General features: G+C 36.3%; 2 protein-coding genes and 1 long non-coding RNA gene across 3 annotated transcripts; 2 read left to right on the top strand and 1 right to left on the bottom strand.

Moving 5' to 3' along the window:
• Positions 1-1,050: 1,050 nt before the first annotated feature.
• On the top strand, positions 1,051-6,963 carry LOC143732173 (uncharacterized). The gene is made up of 3 exons (XM_077222949.1): positions 1,051-1,411; positions 1,506-1,612; positions 5,169-6,963. The coding sequence occupies exons 2-3, from the start codon at positions 1,528-1,530 to the stop codon at positions 6,920-6,922; spliced, it is 1,839 nt and encodes a 612-aa protein (XP_077079064.1). The 5' UTR covers positions 1,051-1,411; positions 1,506-1,527; the 3' UTR covers positions 6,923-6,963.
• On the top strand, positions 1,895-2,996 carry LOC143732175 (uncharacterized). The gene is made up of 3 exons (XR_013201060.1): positions 1,895-2,469; positions 2,556-2,620; positions 2,867-2,996. It is a non-coding gene; the product is annotated as an uncharacterized LOC143732175 (long non-coding RNA).
• An 8,668-nt stretch (positions 6,964-15,631) lies between the features above and the next one.
• On the bottom strand, positions 15,632-16,988 carry LOC143732124 (uncharacterized). The gene is made up of 3 exons (XM_077222826.1): positions 16,572-16,988; positions 16,167-16,496; positions 15,632-16,089 (listed from the first exon to the last, which is right to left on the bottom strand). The coding sequence occupies exons 1-3, from the start codon at positions 16,881-16,883 to the stop codon at positions 15,775-15,777; spliced, it is 957 nt and encodes a 318-aa protein (XP_077078941.1). The 5' UTR covers positions 16,884-16,988; the 3' UTR covers positions 15,632-15,774.
• Between the last annotated feature and the right edge of the window lie 4,611 nt (positions 16,989-21,599).

Genomic DNA, 21,599 nt, shown 5'->3' with positions numbered 1-21,599 from the left:
ATCTTTAATTATGTATTTGTATTTAATGCATAATTCTGGACCCTTAAAATAAAGTGTTACCAAAAAGCTTACTAGTAAAATAAAAAATATTACTAGTAACATTTAATAAATGTCTACTAGTATCTATCGAATAACTACTAGTAGCTAATAAATAAGTACTATCTAATTAATAAGTGGGCTACTAGGTACGAGTATCTACTAAATAAATACCACTATCTAATAAATAAATACTATGTGATAAATAAATACTAGTGTATATTTAATATGTACGAGTGTCAAATAAATACTAGTTTATAAAAAATGTGCTTTAGTCACAATTGGAATACATTGTAGTCAAAACTGAATAATTGATATTTTAATGACGGATCCCTATGGAAGTCAATGGCAGAAATTTGAAATGTGTTTCTAGTTAGGCCTATTAGTCACTATTGAAATAAGTAGTATATAATGAATAAGTACTAGTCTCTATTTAATAGGTAGTATATAATGAAGTGTCTATTTAATAGGTACTTGTATAGGCCTAAGTAGTAGCCTATCTTTTAAAAAGGCACTACCTAAAGAAAAGAATATGGTTAAATAATGTTTAGTTGTCAGTACACGTCATGCTTTTCTCTGGGTTATACTAGTCGGTTGCTAAATTAGTTTAAACGATAATGAAATTAGTCGTAGTGCACATCCCTACTCCGTGCCCTTTAGGGGCTCCGTAAAAACTTCAGTCATGGCACAGGGAGGGAATCTTTTTTATTATTATTTCATTTCCACTTACCATTCAATATTATAATGAAAATAATACATGTTATATAACTTAAAGTTCAGACCACCTCTGTCTCACAGCATGAAAATAATTGTTGACTTTTAATAATAATTATTATTGAGTGCCCTCAGTTGTCTTCGGGGTATAAATTGTTTCTTCACCAAAACGTAAATATTTTGCCTTTAGACAGAATCTAAAATTTCAGATATGGTGCTCGCCCGATCTTTTAGGCAGTATGTGTAGACGGGACTTTTATTTTGGTCTGATGTTATGACATCATAAGGCTGGACCGTTCTCTTGCTCAACAAAGGTTCGAGTTTCCTATGCATTTGGTGCGTTTAATTTGATACAAAATCGTTAAATTCATTAATAATTTGTAAACGAATTATTATGTGTGGTGCCGTGTAACGCTTTGCAGTTCAACTTTCAGTTAATGTATAATTGCCGTTTTCTCTCTGTTGTCTTTCAATTTTCATTTTTTCTAAATCGTGTCTCATCAGTAATGATTATTTCATTATATTACACCCGTTTTATTGTTATATTTTTGTGTTTGACAACTGTAGCCTACTGTAAGACGTTACATGAACCCTGATAGTTTGGCTAGTAAATTGCTCGTTTATGATTATGCTATTTCTCTGTGAATAAGCGCATTCATACGTGAGTAACAGATAAGATTTGGGTTTATATTTTATATTCCTTTCCGTTAATTGTTTGCCTCATATTAAACATGACAAAATGTCCAAACATGCAGGAACAAGAAACAATTTTTCAAGATGGAATTTATTAAAGAGGAGACTGAAGACATAAGTATTTCAGAACAATTCAAAGTGAAAAATGAAGATGCTGAGGATCATACAGGTTGGTTCATAAGTCATTTATTTTTATTATTAAAATGTTGACCTCTAAATAAAATATTTAAAAAATCATATGAGACGCTTAATTAAACCGTTGGTCACCTCATGTGGACAGACAAAATTAGGACATTTAGCTAAATAATAGGCAATCTTTGTCATAATGGTAAATATATTTCTCAAATAAAAACATAATTTAATGGATTGCATGGAACAATTTAATGGATTGCAGGTTCATTTGTGTACTACTCGTGTTATCAATGTCTTTCAATCACTCACTCAATGATGTGAAGTCCTCAGAAGTGTGTGTTTACATTGTGTTTAGATATTAAAAGCTGTTGACCACTGGTCCTGACTTATAGCTCTCATTTGCTACTAATGTCCACTATCATTCCCACAGTTTGATCTAAAATTCAGATCCATTGAATTCTCTTTAATTGTTCTTTACATAGTAATAGTTCTATTTAGAACCATATCATCCTGCACTCTCAGAAAAAAAGGTTACAAAAGCTGTTACTGGGGTGGTACCTTTTCAAAAGTTACACTTTTATACCTTTTAGGTTCTAACATGTAGGCTACACTTTTGGTACTAATCCTTTTAAGGTACCAATATGCACCGTTTGGGTACAGAGGTGTATCTTATGAATAGGTGCTTCCACCGTGACAGCATTTGTACCTTTTTTCATTTTTTCTGTGAGTGTCAGGAAACCTTTTATGCTGAAATTAAGAGTTTGGGGGTTCTTCATTCCCACTTGTTTTTATTTTTTTATCTGTAACTTTCAAATACTTATTTCAAAACCATCACATTATTGATTTTCTGGAGCTCAACCATCCAACTACACAGATGGTCGACCCTCTCAACAGGTAATAACATTCTTAAAATGTCTATACATTTTAAATTTCAAAATTTAAATGGTTACCTAGAAAACATACTGTCATTTTTTTCTTAGTTTTTAAACGGTGAGACAATATTGGTTCAGTTGATGATACTTCTCTCCTCTTCTCCACTAAGCAAGTAAGTGACAGAGATATTGGATTTATGATCCATACTGTTCGAGGATTTTCAATTATTATTTGGGTTTATTCTTGCAAATGCTTTGTCCACAAAAAACATTAAATCTATCCCATGATATTTTATCTTTTTTTTTCTTCATTTTAACATTACTAACTGTAATAACATTCACAACAGCTACTTTTGACCTAATTGCTTTTACTTAAACAAATGGCATGTGACTAAACTCAGTTGTGTTTTCCTACCCAGACAGATGCTGTCACACCTCATCATCTGCAGAGAGAAGCTACCACTCACTCAGTTACACCAAAACACATAATGATGGACGTAGAGACATTACAGATGACTAAAGATATTTCACTGGAACTACATTATTTTGTGTTTAAATATATATATATATATTACAGTTATATATATTATATCTGTTCAGATGTCATACCATTTAATACTGCATTCAGCTAATAACATGGTTCGTACAAGGTGCTTGAAGTACTTGAATTTGACTTAGATATATAAATGAAATTAGTGTTTAATTTAATCACAAATACAATCTTTTAACATAAAATTACTGCTGCAGCCCATTTGATATAGATACTGAGCCATTTTGCATGGCCATGAGCGTGACATTGCTCGCATTTTTCCAATTCCAACACATACAGTTTTAATTTTTTATGTTACTCATATACATGAAAAAAATAATCACTTTCACTATCTTTGTCATAGTATCCTTTCAATGGGACAGCGCTGGTCAATGGATTGATCTCTTTGAAATGGAGTCAGATTCAGCTTCACCCCTGGAGCCGCTTTGCTTGTCCTTGTTATTATTTCTGTGTTTACAACCTACCAGAATGAATTTATTAACTCGCTCTTAAAGTCAGTCCCTTGCCACCACCTAATGGCGTAACTATGTAACCTCTACTGAAGTTGTTGATAAACCGCCATCAGACAGTTTCTCAATAAACACAAACGCTGTACAAACCCTGTAATCACTGTTAGAGCATTGTCATCTTTTCCCTTATACAATTTCCTTTGTCAATAAAAAAATAAAGTGCATAATTGAAACAACTTGTCAGTTTTATAAGTCCCCAATAAAGTATTATAAGATGAGGCAGATTTATATAATAATAATTAATAGTAATAAACTATTACTTAAAAAGTTATTTATAATATCATTATGGATTTATATAGCACTACAAAGCATGGTTCTTTATGAAACCTTGTAAAAAGGGTTCTGCTATATAATCTAACAATTTAATCAGTGATGTAAATGATCATGAAATAACTGTTGCAGGTAGACTTGCTTATTTGCCATTAATATAATACGACTTTAGTTAATTATAGGAAATATGAATAATTACCTAACTAGTTTTAATTAATTAAAAATATTTAGATCAGCTGTAAGAATGGTAACACTTGAGTTTGGGTCCAGTTCTCACACCATAGTTGCTTATTAGCATGCATATTAGGATATTGGATATTTATTAGTACAATGAACAAAAATAATACCTTATTCTGCATGACCATATTCTACATCCCTTACCCAACACCTAAACTTCAACTACCTTACTAACTATTAATAAGCTGTTATTAAGGAATCTATTGAGGCAAAAGGTGTAGTTAATAGTGAGGATTGGGCCCTAATCTAAAGTGTGACTGTAAGAGTTAACTGTAATGTAGCATAATTAATACCACAGCTATCCTTTTCGTCCAGCGAACACTCAGTGTTAATTGTTTATTAATTCTAAGAAATGTTCATTTCCAGGGTATAGGAAGTAACTTTCTTACTGTGCAGTACTACTCAGAGCATGTAGCCAAATTCTGCATGATTGGGGAATCCAGTGAATGGACGTGACCCACAAATAACAGTCAGAGGATCTTTCATAATCGGAAAGACAAGGCTAGCTGGCACAAACTGAATCCACCTGTGGTCTTGTGATTGATGATCTTTTAAACCATGATGGGGTCACACCTCAGGGGGTCAGTGAACCAATGGTAACTTAAACTTTCGGAGGGAACGTTTATGATCCTTTGTCTTCGAGCATTGTGTTTTGCATATGTAATTTGATTGGGTGTTGATAGAGAAAAATAAAAGTTTTTAATATTTATGTGCTGCATAGGCATCAACATATAATGTAAATGCTCATTCAGGAAATTAAATAGAAACTCGCAGATACCACACATAGTATGTTATAATCTTGATTAAGTAAGGCTGAAACATACTTTCAAAGAGTTTAGATTAATACATAGGTAAAACACTAAAAGAATATATATGATTACATAAGAAAAGTGAATTGTACTTACTGTATCTCAAGTGTATATATAGAGCACTGTATAGAAAAAGTGCCTGGTTCTGCATTTAGGGTGTTAAGTCCAAAGTATACTTTGTTTTTTTACGTGTGCGCGAGTGTCTGCGTACAATGTGCACGTGATGCACAATTTGTCACCAGAATATGAGCATTCTGTATCCACGCTGCCTGATTTTTGTATGTTATGATGTTAATTTGTGCCATTAAACTGGGTTAACTTGAATTATTCTTTTATTTCACCATAGACCTGGTGGTGATGAAAGTGGAGAGTCAAGAACTGAATGAAACGGAGGACGAAGATAATCACGAAGAAACACTTTGCTCACAGACTGAACGGGCGTCCTCACAAAAAAGAGCTCGGAAGGCAGGTTCTAAAAAGTGTTACATCTGTCCTCAGTGTGGCAGGAATTTCACTTATGAAAAAAGCCTTAAAAAACACGAGGCAAATCACACTGGACAATGCCCTTTCACATGCCAACAGTGTGGGAACATTTTCACTACAAACGGAAGCCTTAAAAACCACATGAGAGTTCACACAGGAGAGAAGCCTTACACGTGTGATCAGTGTGGAAAGAGTTACACACGAAGCAAGACCTTAAGGGATCACATGAGGATTCACACCGGAGAAAGACCTTACACATGTAATCAGTGTGGGAAAAGTTACATACGAAGCAAGACCTTGAGGGATCACATGAGGATTCACACTGGAGAAAGGCCTTACTCATGTAATCAGTGTGGAAAGAGTTTCATACATAAAGTGACCCTTAATTTACACATGAAAATTCACTCAAGAGAGAACCATTTTATATGCCATCAGTGTGGAAAGAGTTTCAAAGACATAGCACGCCTTAACAGGCATGTAATAATTCACTCCGGAGAGAAGCCCTTCAAATGTCACCAATGTGGAAAGGGGTTTCAAATAAGTAACAACCTTAAGGCACACATGAAATGTCACACTGAGGAGAAGCCTTTCAAGTGCCATCAATGTGGAAAGTGTTTAAAACATGAAACATCCCTTAACTACCACATGAGACTTCACACTGGAGAGAGGCCTTTCACCTGCCCTCAGTGTGGAAAGAGTTTCATTCTTGAAGGACAGCTTAGTCGTCACATGAGATATATTCACACTGATGAGAAGCCTTTCGTGTGCCATTACTGTGGAAGGATTTGTGAAAGCAAATCAAACCTTAAGATTCACATACAAATTCACACTGGAGAAAAGCCTTTCTCCTGCCCTCAGTGTGGAAAGAGTTTCATTCATAAAGGACTCCTTAATTATCACATGAAACTTCACACTGGAGAAAAGCCTTTCAGTTGCCATCTGTGTGGTATGAGTTTCAGATATAAAGGACTTCTTAATGGTCACATGAGAAGTGTGCACACCAATGAGAAGCCTTTTACCTGCCATCACTGTGGAAGGATTTGTGAAAGCAAATCAAAACTTCAGATTCACATGCGAATTCACACTGGTGAAAGGCCTTTCTCATGCCCTTGTGGAAAAAGTTTTGCACTTAAAGGAAACCTTACGGCTCACATGAGACTTCACACAGGAGACAGGCCTTACATGTGTGTTCAGTGTGAGAAAAGTTTTGCTTATCTGAGACAGCTTAAAAGTCATCTGCAAACTCATTTTGGAGAGAAATCGCAGTGTTCTGAATGTGGCAAGAGGTTTGCAAAGATGAGCAATTTCAAAAATCATCTGCGCATTCACTCTGGACTAAGGCCATTTAATTGTAATCAGTGTAACAAAACATTTATTTTGCCTTCACACTTAGACATACACCTGAAAAGTCATGCAGACAAAAGACCCTATTTGTGTTCTCGGTGTGGAAAGAGTTTTAAATGGCTCTGCAATTTAAGATCGCATCGAAGATTTCATATTTGTGTGAAACCTAATTCCAGAGCAAGCTACTTGAAACGAAAGAAACAAATGCGTACTGGAGAAAAACCTGACATCATAACAAGTGACTTTCATGGGGGTCATGTGATCGCACCTTAATTGTGTTGAACAAACTTGCTGTGTGGTTGTGCATACAAGTCATGGGACATGGTAGTGAAAAAAATTTGGGATAGGAATTATTTTTTTCCTTTTTCTGTTCTCTCACAACACCTATTGTGAGCTCGGACAAACACTTCCTGTTTAATGTCCCACTGGCAAAGTTTCAGACAGCTCCGTAAGTTAACAATGAGCGTTTCATACAGTTTGAACTTGGACTCAAATATAAAGAAATGCGGTGAGTGCTTAGTTCATGGATTTCAGTAAAGTTGGCAATATATTCACAGATTCGAACTTCCCAGATCAATAACTCATGAGCTAAACACAAATGACACCTATTTACAATCATAACGTAGACAACGAGCTACAACCCAATTTTCCTCAAAACAAGCTTTATAATATAAATTGGTATCTTTGATATATATATATATATATATATATATATATATATATATAAAAATAATCTCCCATTCCAAATTTTTTCCAACACCATGTCCCTTAAGGGACTCCGTAGACTTTTATAAAAAAAAACTTCTATATAATCAATGCTAAATTTAATTCATAAATGTGTTCAGCATTCTGCAACAAATATTTTTTTTTTCTAGAATTTCTTGACCATTTTAAGTCATAAAGTAAGATGTATGTATTACAATTTCTTGTATGGCTTCAGTTTAGTCTGCATCAGTTCAGCAAATAGTAAGTCTGATTGTGAACTCGTTCTATGTTCTTCAGGAGGCAGGAGGAAGTGTGGAGTAGTGTACTAAATTAGTGAATGTGTAAATCCTTTGGTTTAAAAGTGCTCATGTAAAGAGAGGCCAAGAGAGCCAATGGTTGGACCTTGACGTCCAGGAAACACTTCAGGAGTTTTGAAGTCGTCATCTGATTGGTTGAATTCTACGAGATTTCCTGGAGACGTGTGTCACGTTCTTTAATGGTCCACCTGGCAACAAAACCAAACCAACTCTGGAAGAGGAAAGCTTACTTGTTTACAATTGTGATAATGAGCTCTTACCAGGACCAACTAAACGCTGGATTTTCAAAAGTTTGTGAAGTTCTCAGTTCCATTGTTGAAGTTAACTTGCACAACTTTCTTGAATGAATAATTTTTTAGATGCTTGCTGGTCTGTTATGTAGAGACATCGACTTTACATTTTCACTTACCTAAACATGACAGAACAAAACGACTCCATCGCAGCTTTCATTGGCCATGGAACACCCAAAGGGACGTCTGACTGACATATAATGTGAGACTAACCTATCCTTAAACATAAATAGGTAAAGCTCCATCCATTACGTCCAAAGAGGGGGAGCTAGACCTCACTTGGCTCTGAGAGCATTACTTGCATGTGAATAGCTTGTAAACTATTCGGCTGTGTTTGTTTTATATTTGTTGCATCTCTATAGCTTTATTTTCCTCTCTTTTCCAATCCTAACATTCTGTATCAACATTTGAACGCAATAAATATGTCAATCAACATTACAGTGCCACCCTCAGGATGAGTTAAGCAAGGACAACAAGACATCTACCTAAAGTGAGTCTGTGTGTGTTCAGCGATTAGAATGTAAAGTGTACATCACATGATAATCACAATTATATATTAATTATATAATGTTAGCTAGCGCTATGAGCCAGTGACTGCCTCACCAAAATGTATGGTCAAGAGCCGCTACCTACTTATGAGTGTTTACGTCATCTCCTTAAACACAGTCAAATGTCTGGCTATTATATTGTGTGTGTGGTTTAATTGACAAAGCCACTAAACAGATTTGATTTTGATATGCTCTTCAGCCATTCTAAGCAAGGCTTGAAAATTGCTTTCTACCACAAAAATCCTTCGTCAATTCTGCACTTTTACTATTTTTGCATATAAACTAAATTGTACCTTTTTTTTTTTTTCAATGTGTTGCCTTTTCAAATTTTATAGCCTATCAATATAACAAAAACTGTATGTACATGAACTCATCTGGCAAATCAGAAAAAGATGTCAGGTTTAAAAAAAAACAAGGATTGGAATTTCAGTCAATTTTCAATGTATTGTCTATGGCACAGATTTTCATTGTTCTCACAACGAAACGAAACTTACCAGATGAGATGAGAGTTTGGTACTCTGTGCAGAAGAACTACTTGAAGGACATAAATACAACTGTACAATGAAGCACCTCAATCTGGACAGCAAACTGGGCATTATGTTTGGTAAAGAAAAATGAAAAACACAACAAAGATTCACTTATTTAGAAGGAATATAAGTACTATCATAAAAGTTTACAGATTAAAACGTTTTGTTTTTATTTCTCCCTACCATTTCAGATGTGGCTGAATGTGATCCTGGATCCTTCAGTCTGTCTGTAGTTATCAGTGTTGGTGTTATCATCATAACTGCACTCATCAAATAGAGGAAGCTGCTTGTAAATTATGTTCTGTAAACTCATTTCGGAAAAGAAACCAGACATCAGTTCCTTTAGAGACTCATTTAAAGAGTCACCATGCAGGTTCATGTTTCTGTTGTGTTCTTTATTTATCCCGGTTTAACTGTGCCATTGTTATTCAGGACGAGGCTCTGAGACGTTACAGAGTGATAACTCCCCTGTTCTCCTGTGAGTGTTTAATTAAGTAATATGAATTCACTGACATGTTCTGTTTAAGTTTAATATTGGACATGACAACCAACATATATATATATATATATATATATATATATATATATATATATATTCCCCTAGCTTCCATGCAAGATGTGAAATGAAAAGTAAGTCTAAATGGGCCTATATTAAATTCAAAATTAAACTTAAAAAGGGCATATGATTTTCACAATGGAATGGGAAATGCAAATGACTAACCAATGATATTTGATTAAAACGACAAAGGCATGTAATATAGTTACACAACAATAACAGAGTAGGCTATGCAACATACAACATAGTGTACAGTATGCAACATAAAATTAAACCTGTTTGGCTGTTGTTGTTGTTCTTTTGCTGATCCAAGGTGATCCGTTTTATAGTTCTGCTTCTTGTTTGTATAATAATGCATATTTAGTTCACTGTTGTTCTTTTGAACTGTTTTAACTTTTAACGGAATATATATATATATATATATATATATATATATATATACAGGTCCTTCTCAAAAAATTAGCATATTGTGATAAAGTTCATTATTTTCCATAATGTAATGATAAAAATTAAACTTTCATATATTTTAGAATCATTGCACACCAACTAAAATATTTCAGGTCATTTATTGTTTTATTACTGATGATTTGGCATACAGCTCATGAAAACCCAAAATTCCTATCTCAAAAAATTAGCATATCATGAAAAGGTTCTCTATACGAGCTGTTAACCTAATCATCTGAATCAAAAGATTCCTGAGGCTTTTAAAAATTCCCAGCCTGTTTCATTACTCAAAACCGCAATCATGGGTAAGACTGCCGACCTGACTGCTGTCCAGAAGGCCATCATTGACACCCTCAAGCAAGAGGGTAAGACACAGAAAGAAATTGCGGCGTGGCATGGAGGCAATCAGCCTGTGGCACTGCTGAGGTGTTATGCAGGCCCAGGATGCTTCGATAGCGGCCTTAAGCTCATCCAGAGTGTCGGTTCTTGCGTCTCTCAACTTTCTCTTCACAATATCCCACAGATTCTCTATGGGGTTCAGGTCAGGAGAGTTGGCAGGCCAATTGAGCACAGTAATACCATGGTCAGTAAACCATTTACCAGTGGTTTTGGCACTGTGAGCAGGTGCCAGGTTGTGCTGAAAAATGAAATCTTCATCTCCATAAAGCTTTTCAGCAGATGGAAGCATGAAGTGCTCCAAAATCTCCTGATAGCTAGCTGCATTGACCCTGCCCTTGATAAAACACAGTGGACCAACACCAGCAGCTGACATGGCACCCCAGACCATCACTGACAGTGGGTACTCAAGTGCTGCTTATCTGTAGCCCAGGTCAGGCGCTTCTGCCGCCGTTTCTGGTTCAAAAGTGGCTTGACGAGGAGAATGCGGCACCTGTAGCCCATTTCCTGCACACGCCTGTGCACGGTGGCTCTGGATGTTTCTACTCCAGACTCAGTCCACTGCTTCCGCAGGTCCCCCAAGGTCTGGAATCGGTCCTTCTCCACAATCTTCCTCAGGGTCCGGTCACCTCTTCTCGTTGTGCAGCGTTTTTTGCCACACTTTTTCCTTCCCACAGACTTCCCACTGAGGTGCCTTGATACAGCACTCTGGGAACAGCCTATTTGTTCAGAAATTTCTTTCTGTGTCTTACCCTCTTGCTTGAGGGTGTCAATGATGGCCTTCTGGACAGCAGTCAGGTCGGCAGTCTTATCCATGATTGCGGTTTTGAGTAATGAAACAGGCTGGGAGTTTTTAAAAGCCTCAGGGATCTTCTGCAGGTGTTTAGTGTTAATTAGTTGATTCAGATGATTAGGTTAATAGCTCGTTTAGAGAACCTTTTCATGATATGCTAATTTTTTGAGATTTTGGGTTTTCATGAGCTGTATGCCAAAATCATCAGTATTAAAACAATAAAAGACCTGAAATATTTCAGTTGATGTGCAATGAATCTAAAATATATGAAAGTTTAATTTTTATCATTACATTCTGGAAAATAATTAACTTTATCACAATATGCTAATTTTTTGAGAAGGACCTGTATATATATGCTATATGTTTGAATAAAACATTGCATTAGAGTCATCTACTTTGTGTCTGTTATGTTATGAAGGCTTTTTCTTTCAGTGTCATGGGAGATTGTGACCTACATGAACAGGACACCCGACACACCTTGTGCTATTGACACACAGATTAGGACTCAGCATTCTTAAAGTTTACACTTTCCTGTTCCGACAAAGCACTGCATGTAAAAGTTAATTATTAGAAAGTTACAAAGACCTTTGTCTGGTATAAGAAGTAGATGAAAATAGTCATAAAACAGATGTTCAGATGAAGGGAGCAGAACAATTATGTGGATACACTCAAGCTGTCATCACTTTGTCATAAATCCAAGGACTAAAAAGTGTATAGTAGTTTACTGTTACTAAGGCATTGCTCACACAGGTGTTCATTGATGATACTGGAAAAGCAGCAACATATTATACCATATGCTGAACATATTATTATAGATACTCTGTCTGTATTCATTCATTCATTACAATTTTCCAATCTATCTATAGCACTATAGCAACTACACATGCACTGTTTTTTTAACGATTGGAATTGAATGTAGTCTAAGCAATTAATTTAAAAAAACAAAACGATACTTCGGAAGCTGATAATATCGAACCAATTATGTCTAATTATGTAATAATCTACAAATATTTTGAGTATGTCTGCAGTGTTGGAGTAAAGCATTCTTTCTTGTTAGACAGTAAATAAAGAAAGTAAACAAGATAAGAGGATAATGCGAGCTCATATGGTTCTGCGCTCAGCTGCTGGGTCAAAATAAAAGTCCCAGTGTTGTCAACATAAAAATCCTGCTTTCAACAATTAACAAATATATTATGTAATATTTAGCATTAATGCAGTCATTGTAATGAGTTAGGATTAGGGTTAGACAAGCTCATCAAAATCTTCAGAGTTAATAAGATTACAGTTAGGTTGGTTTGGTCAGGGTTTGAGCTAAACTCTCCTCAGATTTGAGGAACCCTGTTGTATATGATTATATTTTAATGTTTACAATAATAAATGATACTGCCTTATAGAGACCTTACTTGTCCCTATACTTAAAGCCCACCCATACACCTACCCCTAACCTTATTGAACCTATGGATCAGTAAAGTTGTCTTTGAAGATCCAGGAAGGCTTGGTTTTTGAGTGTTCATTAAGATTTCAGTCGATGTGCCAACCTGTCCGATCAATGCAAGGGCACCACATTCAATTCCACATCCTTCTTTAGTTTGCTTACTAAACAAAACTCTAAACAAATGAAAACGAGCACTCTTTCTGACCCTGGTGTTTCTTTCTGTAGATGTGTGCAGGAATTTGAAGTCATACTGTATTACGGCACAATATGCTTGTCCTTGTTCTCACTCAGTGATAGCTTTGTTAACATATACAGTAGTTGGACAGACACCATTTCCTGAAATCAACCTTCAATATATTATAATATATTCAGTAAAATAAAGATTAAAAAGATCATAATTTACAAAAATGACCTAGTCAGCAGTGCTGACAAAAAAACGTGTGCCTCTGAATGCTATAAATGAATCATTACGATAAATGAATGATTGATGCCATAAACCCAACAGTTTCACAACAGTAATACTTCTCTTTCTTCTCTGTAGTCTTCTTAACCCAGAGTGAGACTCATGAGGAAGAAACTCCCAGACTCTCAAGGGCTTCAGATCAGCTGTCTGGCCACTGGTTTTTACCCCCGTCACATTAACCTGACCCTGTTCAGAGACGATCAGCCTGTGGATGATGATCAGATCACAGGAGGAGAGATTCTGCCCAACGGAGACAGAACTTACCAGATGAGGAAGAGTTTAGTGATCAGCGATGAAGAGCTACTTGAGGAACATAATTACAACTGCACAGCAAACTACCTCAAAACTGGGCATTACATTTGATAAAGAAAAACTATATGGATAAAAAGTACATCCAGGGCCTGTACCATGATGGTTGTTGAACAAACTCAGGGTTACAGGATTATTTTCAATTTGACAAAACCATGCAATTCAATCAGGCTTTGTTGGTACCATGACGCTGATCATCAGCTTTCTGTCAACTGAGGCTTTGATCCCGAGTTCCTGGAGCATGTGCACATGAAAGAGTGTGGCATCAGTAACGAACAGCCAATTTCATGCCTTGAAACATGAAGAAACTGTGAATCACTTCTCACAAGAGAATCAGCAAGATTATTTTCTCTCTTCTGCCGAAGATTAAGATATTGAAGAATATGCATTTACACAGCAAGAAGAAAATATCTTGCTATATCAGTGCAAGTTCTGAAGTTATTTTATATAGTTGATCATATACATATAAACAATTATATTTTATAATCAATTATAAAATTGGGCATGTGTAATGGATCAGGGGTATAATAATTATATAAATCATATAAAATAATTATAATTATAAAATAATAATTTTACTATGTAGTGACCTTTAATTTGGAACAAGAGAAACAGGGGGAGTGACTTTATTGTATCAGAGATGTGTCACTTTGCTCACAGCTGATTGGTCCGATTGAGATCTCTTACACAGAACATAACCTGTCCCGGAGCAGGTTAGCCATGGAGCGCAAGTTACTATGGTTATGTACACCGTTTAAAAGCTGAGCCACCTTCATGGCACCTAAAACCCAGGGTTGGCGCACGTCACCGTTGCCCCCTGAAGCTATAAGCAAGGTTGAGTCTGGTCAGTGCCTGGATGGAAGACCTCCTGGGGAAACTAGGTTGCGGTTGGAAGAGGTGTTAGTGAGGTCAGCAGGGGGTGCTCATCCTGTGGTCTGTGTGGATCCTAATGCCCCAGTAGTGACGGGGTCACTATAAAACGGGATTCATGATCGCTGCTAAAATGGAATTCAAAGTGCAAGTTTTTGAAAACAAGATTGTTATAGTTTCAGGCACATGCATATTATGCGTTCAGTCGGTACGTAGTGTTTCTTTACAAAATGACATCGACAACTACTGGCCTGGCATGAATAATGCAGCGTTTTTAGTTTTAGTATTTTTGCGGATCCGTGTGACTTGTCCATTTAAAGTACATATTGTCGTGTAAACGTACCCTCAGATATCTACCTAATCAAACACCTGATTCAACTCATCAGCTCGCTAGTAAAGACTCCAAGACCTAAGATGGGACTCCAGGACCTGGTCTAAATGACCTCCACTGGTCTAAATGATGCTTCCTAACACTGGAGAAAACACAGCTTCATCCTATCCAGAAGTCTTGTTTGTTGAACCACCTGACATACATTATTTACTCTCTGGAAGCCAGGTTAATGAATGAACTGCACTCCTGACACGGGTAAAGAAAGACCCTCAGTCACTGCTCAGATACCCAATACAGACATTTGGCGCTTTTCCATAACCAGTACCAGCTCGACTCGACTCGACTCGCCTTGGCTCGCCTCGACTCGGCTCGCTTTTCGTTCCGTTTTCCATTGCAGAAAGTATCGCCACAAATAGTACCCGGTCGTCATAGCGACGCCTTTCGTTCCTCGTTGCCCCATCAAGCTCTCGCTGGATCCCCTCTTCGGCAACCAAACAAAGGAATGTCTGCACCTCCTCGTTTGACCACGGCGTATTCTTCCGAGTTGCCATAATAATAGTAGTAAGTTTAGTAACTATCTCTGGCTAAACTATTTAAAAAAGGCGGGGTTATTCTGGATACTCCATCTGGCGCGTGCAATGATGACGCAGTGAATAGTGACGATTCTCTCTGACCAATCAGCAGTCGGCATTGTTTTCACGTCACATTTTAGTATCGCCTTAGCTCGCCTCAGCTCGCTTAGAACCTCGCAAGAGGTGGTACGAAAAAAAGTACCCGAAAGCAGGTACAGGTACAACTTTTACACAGTGGAAAACCAAACAAAGGCGAGTCGAGTCGAGTCGAGCCGAGCCAAGGCGAGCTGGTACTGTGTAGTGGAAAAGCGCCAATAGATTGTAACATTAATACCAGAAAAGTTGCGATAGATTTAAGAAAACTATGATTCACTATTTTTAAAAAAGGAGGGGATTGTAAATCCACCCCTTCAGTGTAAACGCCTCTTTGCAAAAAAACTATTTTATTTTAAAACAAGACACATGGTCTATTTATAAACATACGTATATACATATTTACAGGTAAAATGTTTAAAAAGTATTATGTGGTGTGTTTTGTGAGAGAGAAAAAAGTGTAGTCTTTTTACAGTTCATTTGGGCACTGCAGAGTCACACTCCACCATTTGCCACTTGAAGAGCACTTGTGAGATCTCCAAACGGGCATGAGCTTTGTTCCTCGTCGTCATTTTGGAGAGCGTCCTCCCCACCATCTTCCCAAAACACATATCTTCGTCGTCAAACCCTCTCTCTTCGTCATAGTTGCTTAAGCGGGCCACAACTGATTCTTGCACCTGTGTGAATTGGTCGCTCTTCTGATTCTGCTCCATGGTATTGTCAGACAGGTCTGAGGCCACGACCTCCAGCTTCAGTGTGTCCAGAGAGTCAGCACCATAACTAAACTCGTTCTGAAATAATAACAACATAGGTCAGAAATCCACCGTACCGTCAGCATAACATAAAACACAACACATGATTTGCTTACCAGTTTTTCAACGTTGGAGTTGGTATCTCTGTGTTTAATGAATTCCGAGAGCCAACCGAGCATAAACACAATCGGAGGTACTCTTTTACCCCCCGTATCACCGCTCTTTCCCTTCAGCATCTTTGCAGCTTTGACATATCTGTCGCGAAGATATTTCCACCTCTGCCGACAGAATGTTTCGTCCTTGCCAAGCGCCTGGGCAATCTCTCGCCACGAGTTACAAGCCATATGCGCATCTTTATAGTCTGTAAGGCTTGAGTTATACAAATGCGGGTACTTTCTGACCTCCTCGCACAATATCTCATCCAAGTATCTAACGTTAAACTCGTTCTGAAATAATAACACAAAAGGTCAGAAAGAAACGGTACGTTCTTCATAGCTTGAACACACATTTGCTTAACTTACCAGTTTATTACCGGTGGAGTGTTTGATGAATTTCGAGAGCCAGCCGAGCATAACCACAATCCGCGGCATTGTTTTTGTATCCCCCGCATCGCCGCTCTTTTCCGTTATCATCTTTGCAGCTTTGACATATCTATCGCGAAGATATTTCCACCTCTGTCGACAGAGTATTTCGTCCTTACCGAGCGCATGGGCAATCTCTCGCCATGAGTTACAAGCCATATGCGCATCTTTATAGTCTTTTAGGCTTGAGTTGTACAAATGCGGGTACTTTCTGACCTCCTCGCACAATATCTCGTCATCATAACTTTCCATTGTTGTAACTTGCACACGTTTCTGTCTCTTCTGTTTATTTATTTTTCTTCGACTACCCTAGGCATCAACGATACTGGGGCACTTGTTGCCACCTTGTGGACAAACTAAAACCTATTCACAAAAATCTGAGAAACTATAAATGTATGAGTAGTTGACCTCGTTGCTGGATAATGTCACTTTTTATGAGCACATTCTTTTAAATCGCACACAGGGGTTTATTACAAATAATATCTTTAACAAACTTGGTGGCCTGTTTTCTCTATTGAAGTGCAATTTCTTGCCTGACAAGTTTCCTTATCTAATTTTCATCACCAATGCCTTTTCTCTTGGAAATTGTGTTTCGTCAACATCTGCCACAATCTCCACAGGAACAACTCTGATATAGCTGTTAGCAATAAGTCACTTTTCTTTTATTTTGGCAATATTCTAATTTATGAACAATTTTTTAATCTCCATGGCTTCCCATGTCCATCATAGGAATTAAAATGCCTTCATAAAAGCTATCCTATAGCAGGTTTAGTCCAACTAATTAAAATCACCTAATGTTTATAAAATGTTCTTATATTGTTATTTCTACAAATGTGATCCACATTTTCATCCTCAAAGATGTTATTTTTTTTATTATGAAAACCCAACATTTTTGTCTCTTACATTTTTTATTTTTTTATTTGGTATGCAAAATTCTTTTTTCACAAGCAAAATTGTTTTAATTCTCCTGTGTCTTTAACTTTTCCTTATTGAATTTAACTCTATTTCAGACTTATAAACACCAAACAAGCACAACATTTTTAATACCTAATGACAATTTATTTATTTAACCTTAATATTGTGCTTTTTGTCTGTGTACGTAAATGTGTTTATGCTTTTTTTGCTCTTATTAGAGATACAACCATGTTTATTCCCTGATCATGTATGTATTTATGTTTTGCAATAAAAATAAAACATAAATAAAAATCGCACACAGGGTTTGGTAGAGAAACGTAGCCGACAGACAGTAAGAAAGATATACGGTACACATAACGATAAACTGTAGAACCACTAAAGATAACAAAGAAAGGCAAACTGGACTAACTACATTTTAAACTAAGAAAAATGTTGTATGATACAGGTAATACCTTTTTAAAAGGTTGATGTCATTGTGATATTCCAATATATTTATTTTAATCTGACGCGGATTGACAACAGCTGGCATATTTGGATTGTTTGTGTATATCTTTTAGAGATTTCTAACCTGCAAGCTGGGACAGAGTCTTGTGCATGAGTCTTGACAATCCTATGGAACACATTTTTCAGGCCCTTTCAAACCCACATGGGCACCACAAATGTTGGCTGGGTGATTTCGAATGCTTTCCCGGGTTTAGGAGCTTCTTTTATCGTTAAATGCATTGTGAATGACTCTAAGATAAAAAGCTTACCAGTCCTAAAATTAGGAGTGACATGCCCTTAATTTTTGAGAGTTGGCCCTAAGGTTTCGCATTAGGAGCAACTTTTAGCCTTAAGAATTGTTTGTGAAAATGGCCCCAGTTTTTTGTATTATTTAAAACATTTAAAAAAAAACTGGGGCAATATTTACATAAACACTTTTTGGTTTATTCAAACACTATAAGGGAACATTCCATTTTATCATTTTGCAAACATGGGAATTTTACTTTTTATGAAAAACAAGTAAAATTGTGCTAAACTAAACATTAGACAATTGTCCAATTAAAACGTAGTAGAAAAAAAAAACCTGAACATTTTATGAACAATATATACATGATGATTTTGAGAAAATTAAAGACTGGGGGGCGTATGTATAAAACATTTCAAAAATAGTCTTAAGAAGATATTATATTATATATCTAGTTAGTTTCTCCCTCTGTCTTCTGTGTATTTAAGCCCTGTGTTTAGTCCTGTCTAGTGGTAGTGATGGGCAGAGTGAGGATTTGTTGAACACTGAAACAGTTGAAGCAAATGTGCCGAATCTCAACCTTTTGGAACTAAAGCCCCCCGTAACTAGTGATGGCAGACTGACACTGAAGCTTTGATACATGCTTCAAGCCATTAAAGGGATAGTTCACCCAAAAATGAACATTTTGTCAGTATTTACTCTCCCTCATGTTGTTCCAACCCCGTAAGACCTTCGTTCATCTTCGGAACACGAATTAAGATATTTTTGATGAAATCTGAGAGCTGGATCACTCCTCCATACTAGTCCATATAGGCTTCTTCAGGGATTGAAACTTGCCAGCCCCGAAAAGTTATTAAAGACATCGTTAAAATAGTCCAAGTGAGTACAGTGACTCAATCTTAAGTTTATCAAGCGACGAGAATACTTTTTGTGCGCAAAAACAAACAAAAATAACAACTTTATTTCAACTATTCATTTCCTTCTCTTTGGGCCTCTACTCAGTTAAACTAGTATGATAGCGTAGAGCTACGTCACACGTAGGCTCACTTTTGGCCGACGCTGGTCATGTGTGTGATGCCTGTGACGTACAACAACAGAAGCGTACGCTTTTACACCAGTGGACTGACTTCGAGGCCCACAGAGAAGGAAATGAATAGTTGAAATAAAGTCCTTATTTTTGTTATTTTTTGCGCACAAAAAGTATTCTCATCGTTTGATAAACTAGAGATTGAGCCACTGTAGTCACTTGGACTATTTTAACAATGTCTTTAATAACTTTTCGAGGCCGGCAAGTTTCAATCCATGAAGAAGCCTATGGACTAGTATGGAGGAGTGATCCAGCTCTCAGATTTCATCAAAAATATCTTAATTCGTGTTCTGAAGATGAACGAAGGTCTAACGGGGTTGGAACAACATGAGGGTGAGTTAATACTGACCGAATTTTCATTTTTGGGTGAACTATCACTTTAACTACAATTCCATTTGAACCACTGCTCCGAAGGTTGCTTTGGTACGGAAATATCACGTGACACATGACGTCCGAAACAGCAACTGCTTGATTCTGTGAATGAATCACCTGATTGGTTTACAGCGCAACCGCCACACATGAACCGGTCAGGTGCTGCCACTGCAACTGCTACAGTGGAGGAACAGCGGTACATGACGGATCCACTGCTGGAAAGATCTGAAGACCCACTGGTGTGTACTGGATAAATCACAAAAATCAGCTTATTAAAGACATCGAAACCTTCCATAAGATCTTCAGAGGCACCAAACACAACCAGTTCAACTGCAATGCCGGTGTACACAACTGTTTTATTGAATGATCAAAGAGAGAGAAATTCTCATCTGTGGTTTGCTCTATAATTGCACTTTTTTTTGCAAAGTTTAATTCAAATGCATGTTTTATGTTGATTCATCTTCCACAACATTGAGTGTATGATATCTCAGTGAAGATACATTGACAAATACTTTATGGATGATCTCAATTGAATATTTATATCATGGATAAAAAGTACAGTGGCTCTATTCTAAATCTTTTTTAAGGTGCACCACCAATGACAGCTGAAGAAATAATAGAGTAAATGCAACTCCTATTGATTTTCATATAGTTCAATTCTAAATACATATTATTTATTTGTAATATTTGCAACAATGTTTTACCAGCAAGATGACGACAATGGTTATGGTTTTTGGTTTAATTTGAATTTACAAACATTACAATTAATAGAAATTAGATATATGACAGTGAGTTGATATGAAGACAGATATACACGAATGGGCGAGTTCATACTAAGAAGCATGAGGAAGTTTGGCATAATAAATTCCTGATCTCTGTAATGCATAAAGAAGTATGTATTCTTTCCACAAAAAAACAAAACAAAAAGGAGGAAGTAAAAACTAAATAATTATAAAGAAGCACAAAAGGCAATGGTACAGTTGGATCATATCTTATATAATGCAGGTTGATTGGGACACTTTTTTCTGTGAATTCACGATAAATATTATATAAAGTCAATAAATCTATTTGGAAATATAAATACAATAAGTCTATTTGGAAATATTATTTGGAGGAATACACAACTAAGCCAGCAGGACTAACTTCTGATACTAAATTGCCAAACCTTCTTCACACTGTGGTGATCAGTTGTTATGTCTAGTATTGTTCTGTAGATAAAAGCAGTATAAAATATACAGATGACTATATAGAGGTTGAACAATGAAGTCTATACCAGTTTAAACATTTTATTTTCAGTGTGTTTATTAACCCTTTGATGCGCAAGCTATGGATACCCCTTCTAATGCGCAACATGGGTCTAAAAAGACCTGTATTCATTTCCTATATTATTTCAGTCATGGCTGAATGTTTCTTTACTGAATCTTTAAAATATATGTATTTTAACATTTGTTATTCCAGGTATTGATTAAATATCTTGTTTTTGATTTCCACAAATCATTATGTTTATGTTTCCTTTCTTACTTTATAAACAAACACAGTTTTTGTGTTTCTACATCCATTTTACGTACACGGGTCTAAAATGACCGTATTCATTTCCTATGTTATTTCAATCATGGCTGAGTGTTTCTTTGCCGAATCTTTAAAATATATGTATTTTATCATTTGTTATTCCAGGTATTCATTAAATATCTTTGTTTTTGATTTCCACAAATCATTATGTTTATGTTTCCTTTCTTACTTTATAAACAAACACAGTTTTTGTATTTCTACATCAATTTTACATACACAGGTCTTAAATGACCGTATTCATTTCCTATGTTATTTCAGGTGGCTTTGACAGTTACAGATTTTAAAATCAAAAAGGCGG

This window comes from Siphateles boraxobius, unplaced genomic scaffold (assembly GCF_051911475.1).
Source record: "Siphateles boraxobius isolate OS27281-9 unplaced genomic scaffold, OSU_SipBor_1 9, whole genome shotgun sequence".
Classification (NCBI taxonomy): Eukaryota; Metazoa; Chordata; class Actinopteri; order Cypriniformes; family Leuciscidae; genus Siphateles; species Siphateles boraxobius.
This window is presented reverse-complemented; position numbering and strand designations above follow the sequence as displayed.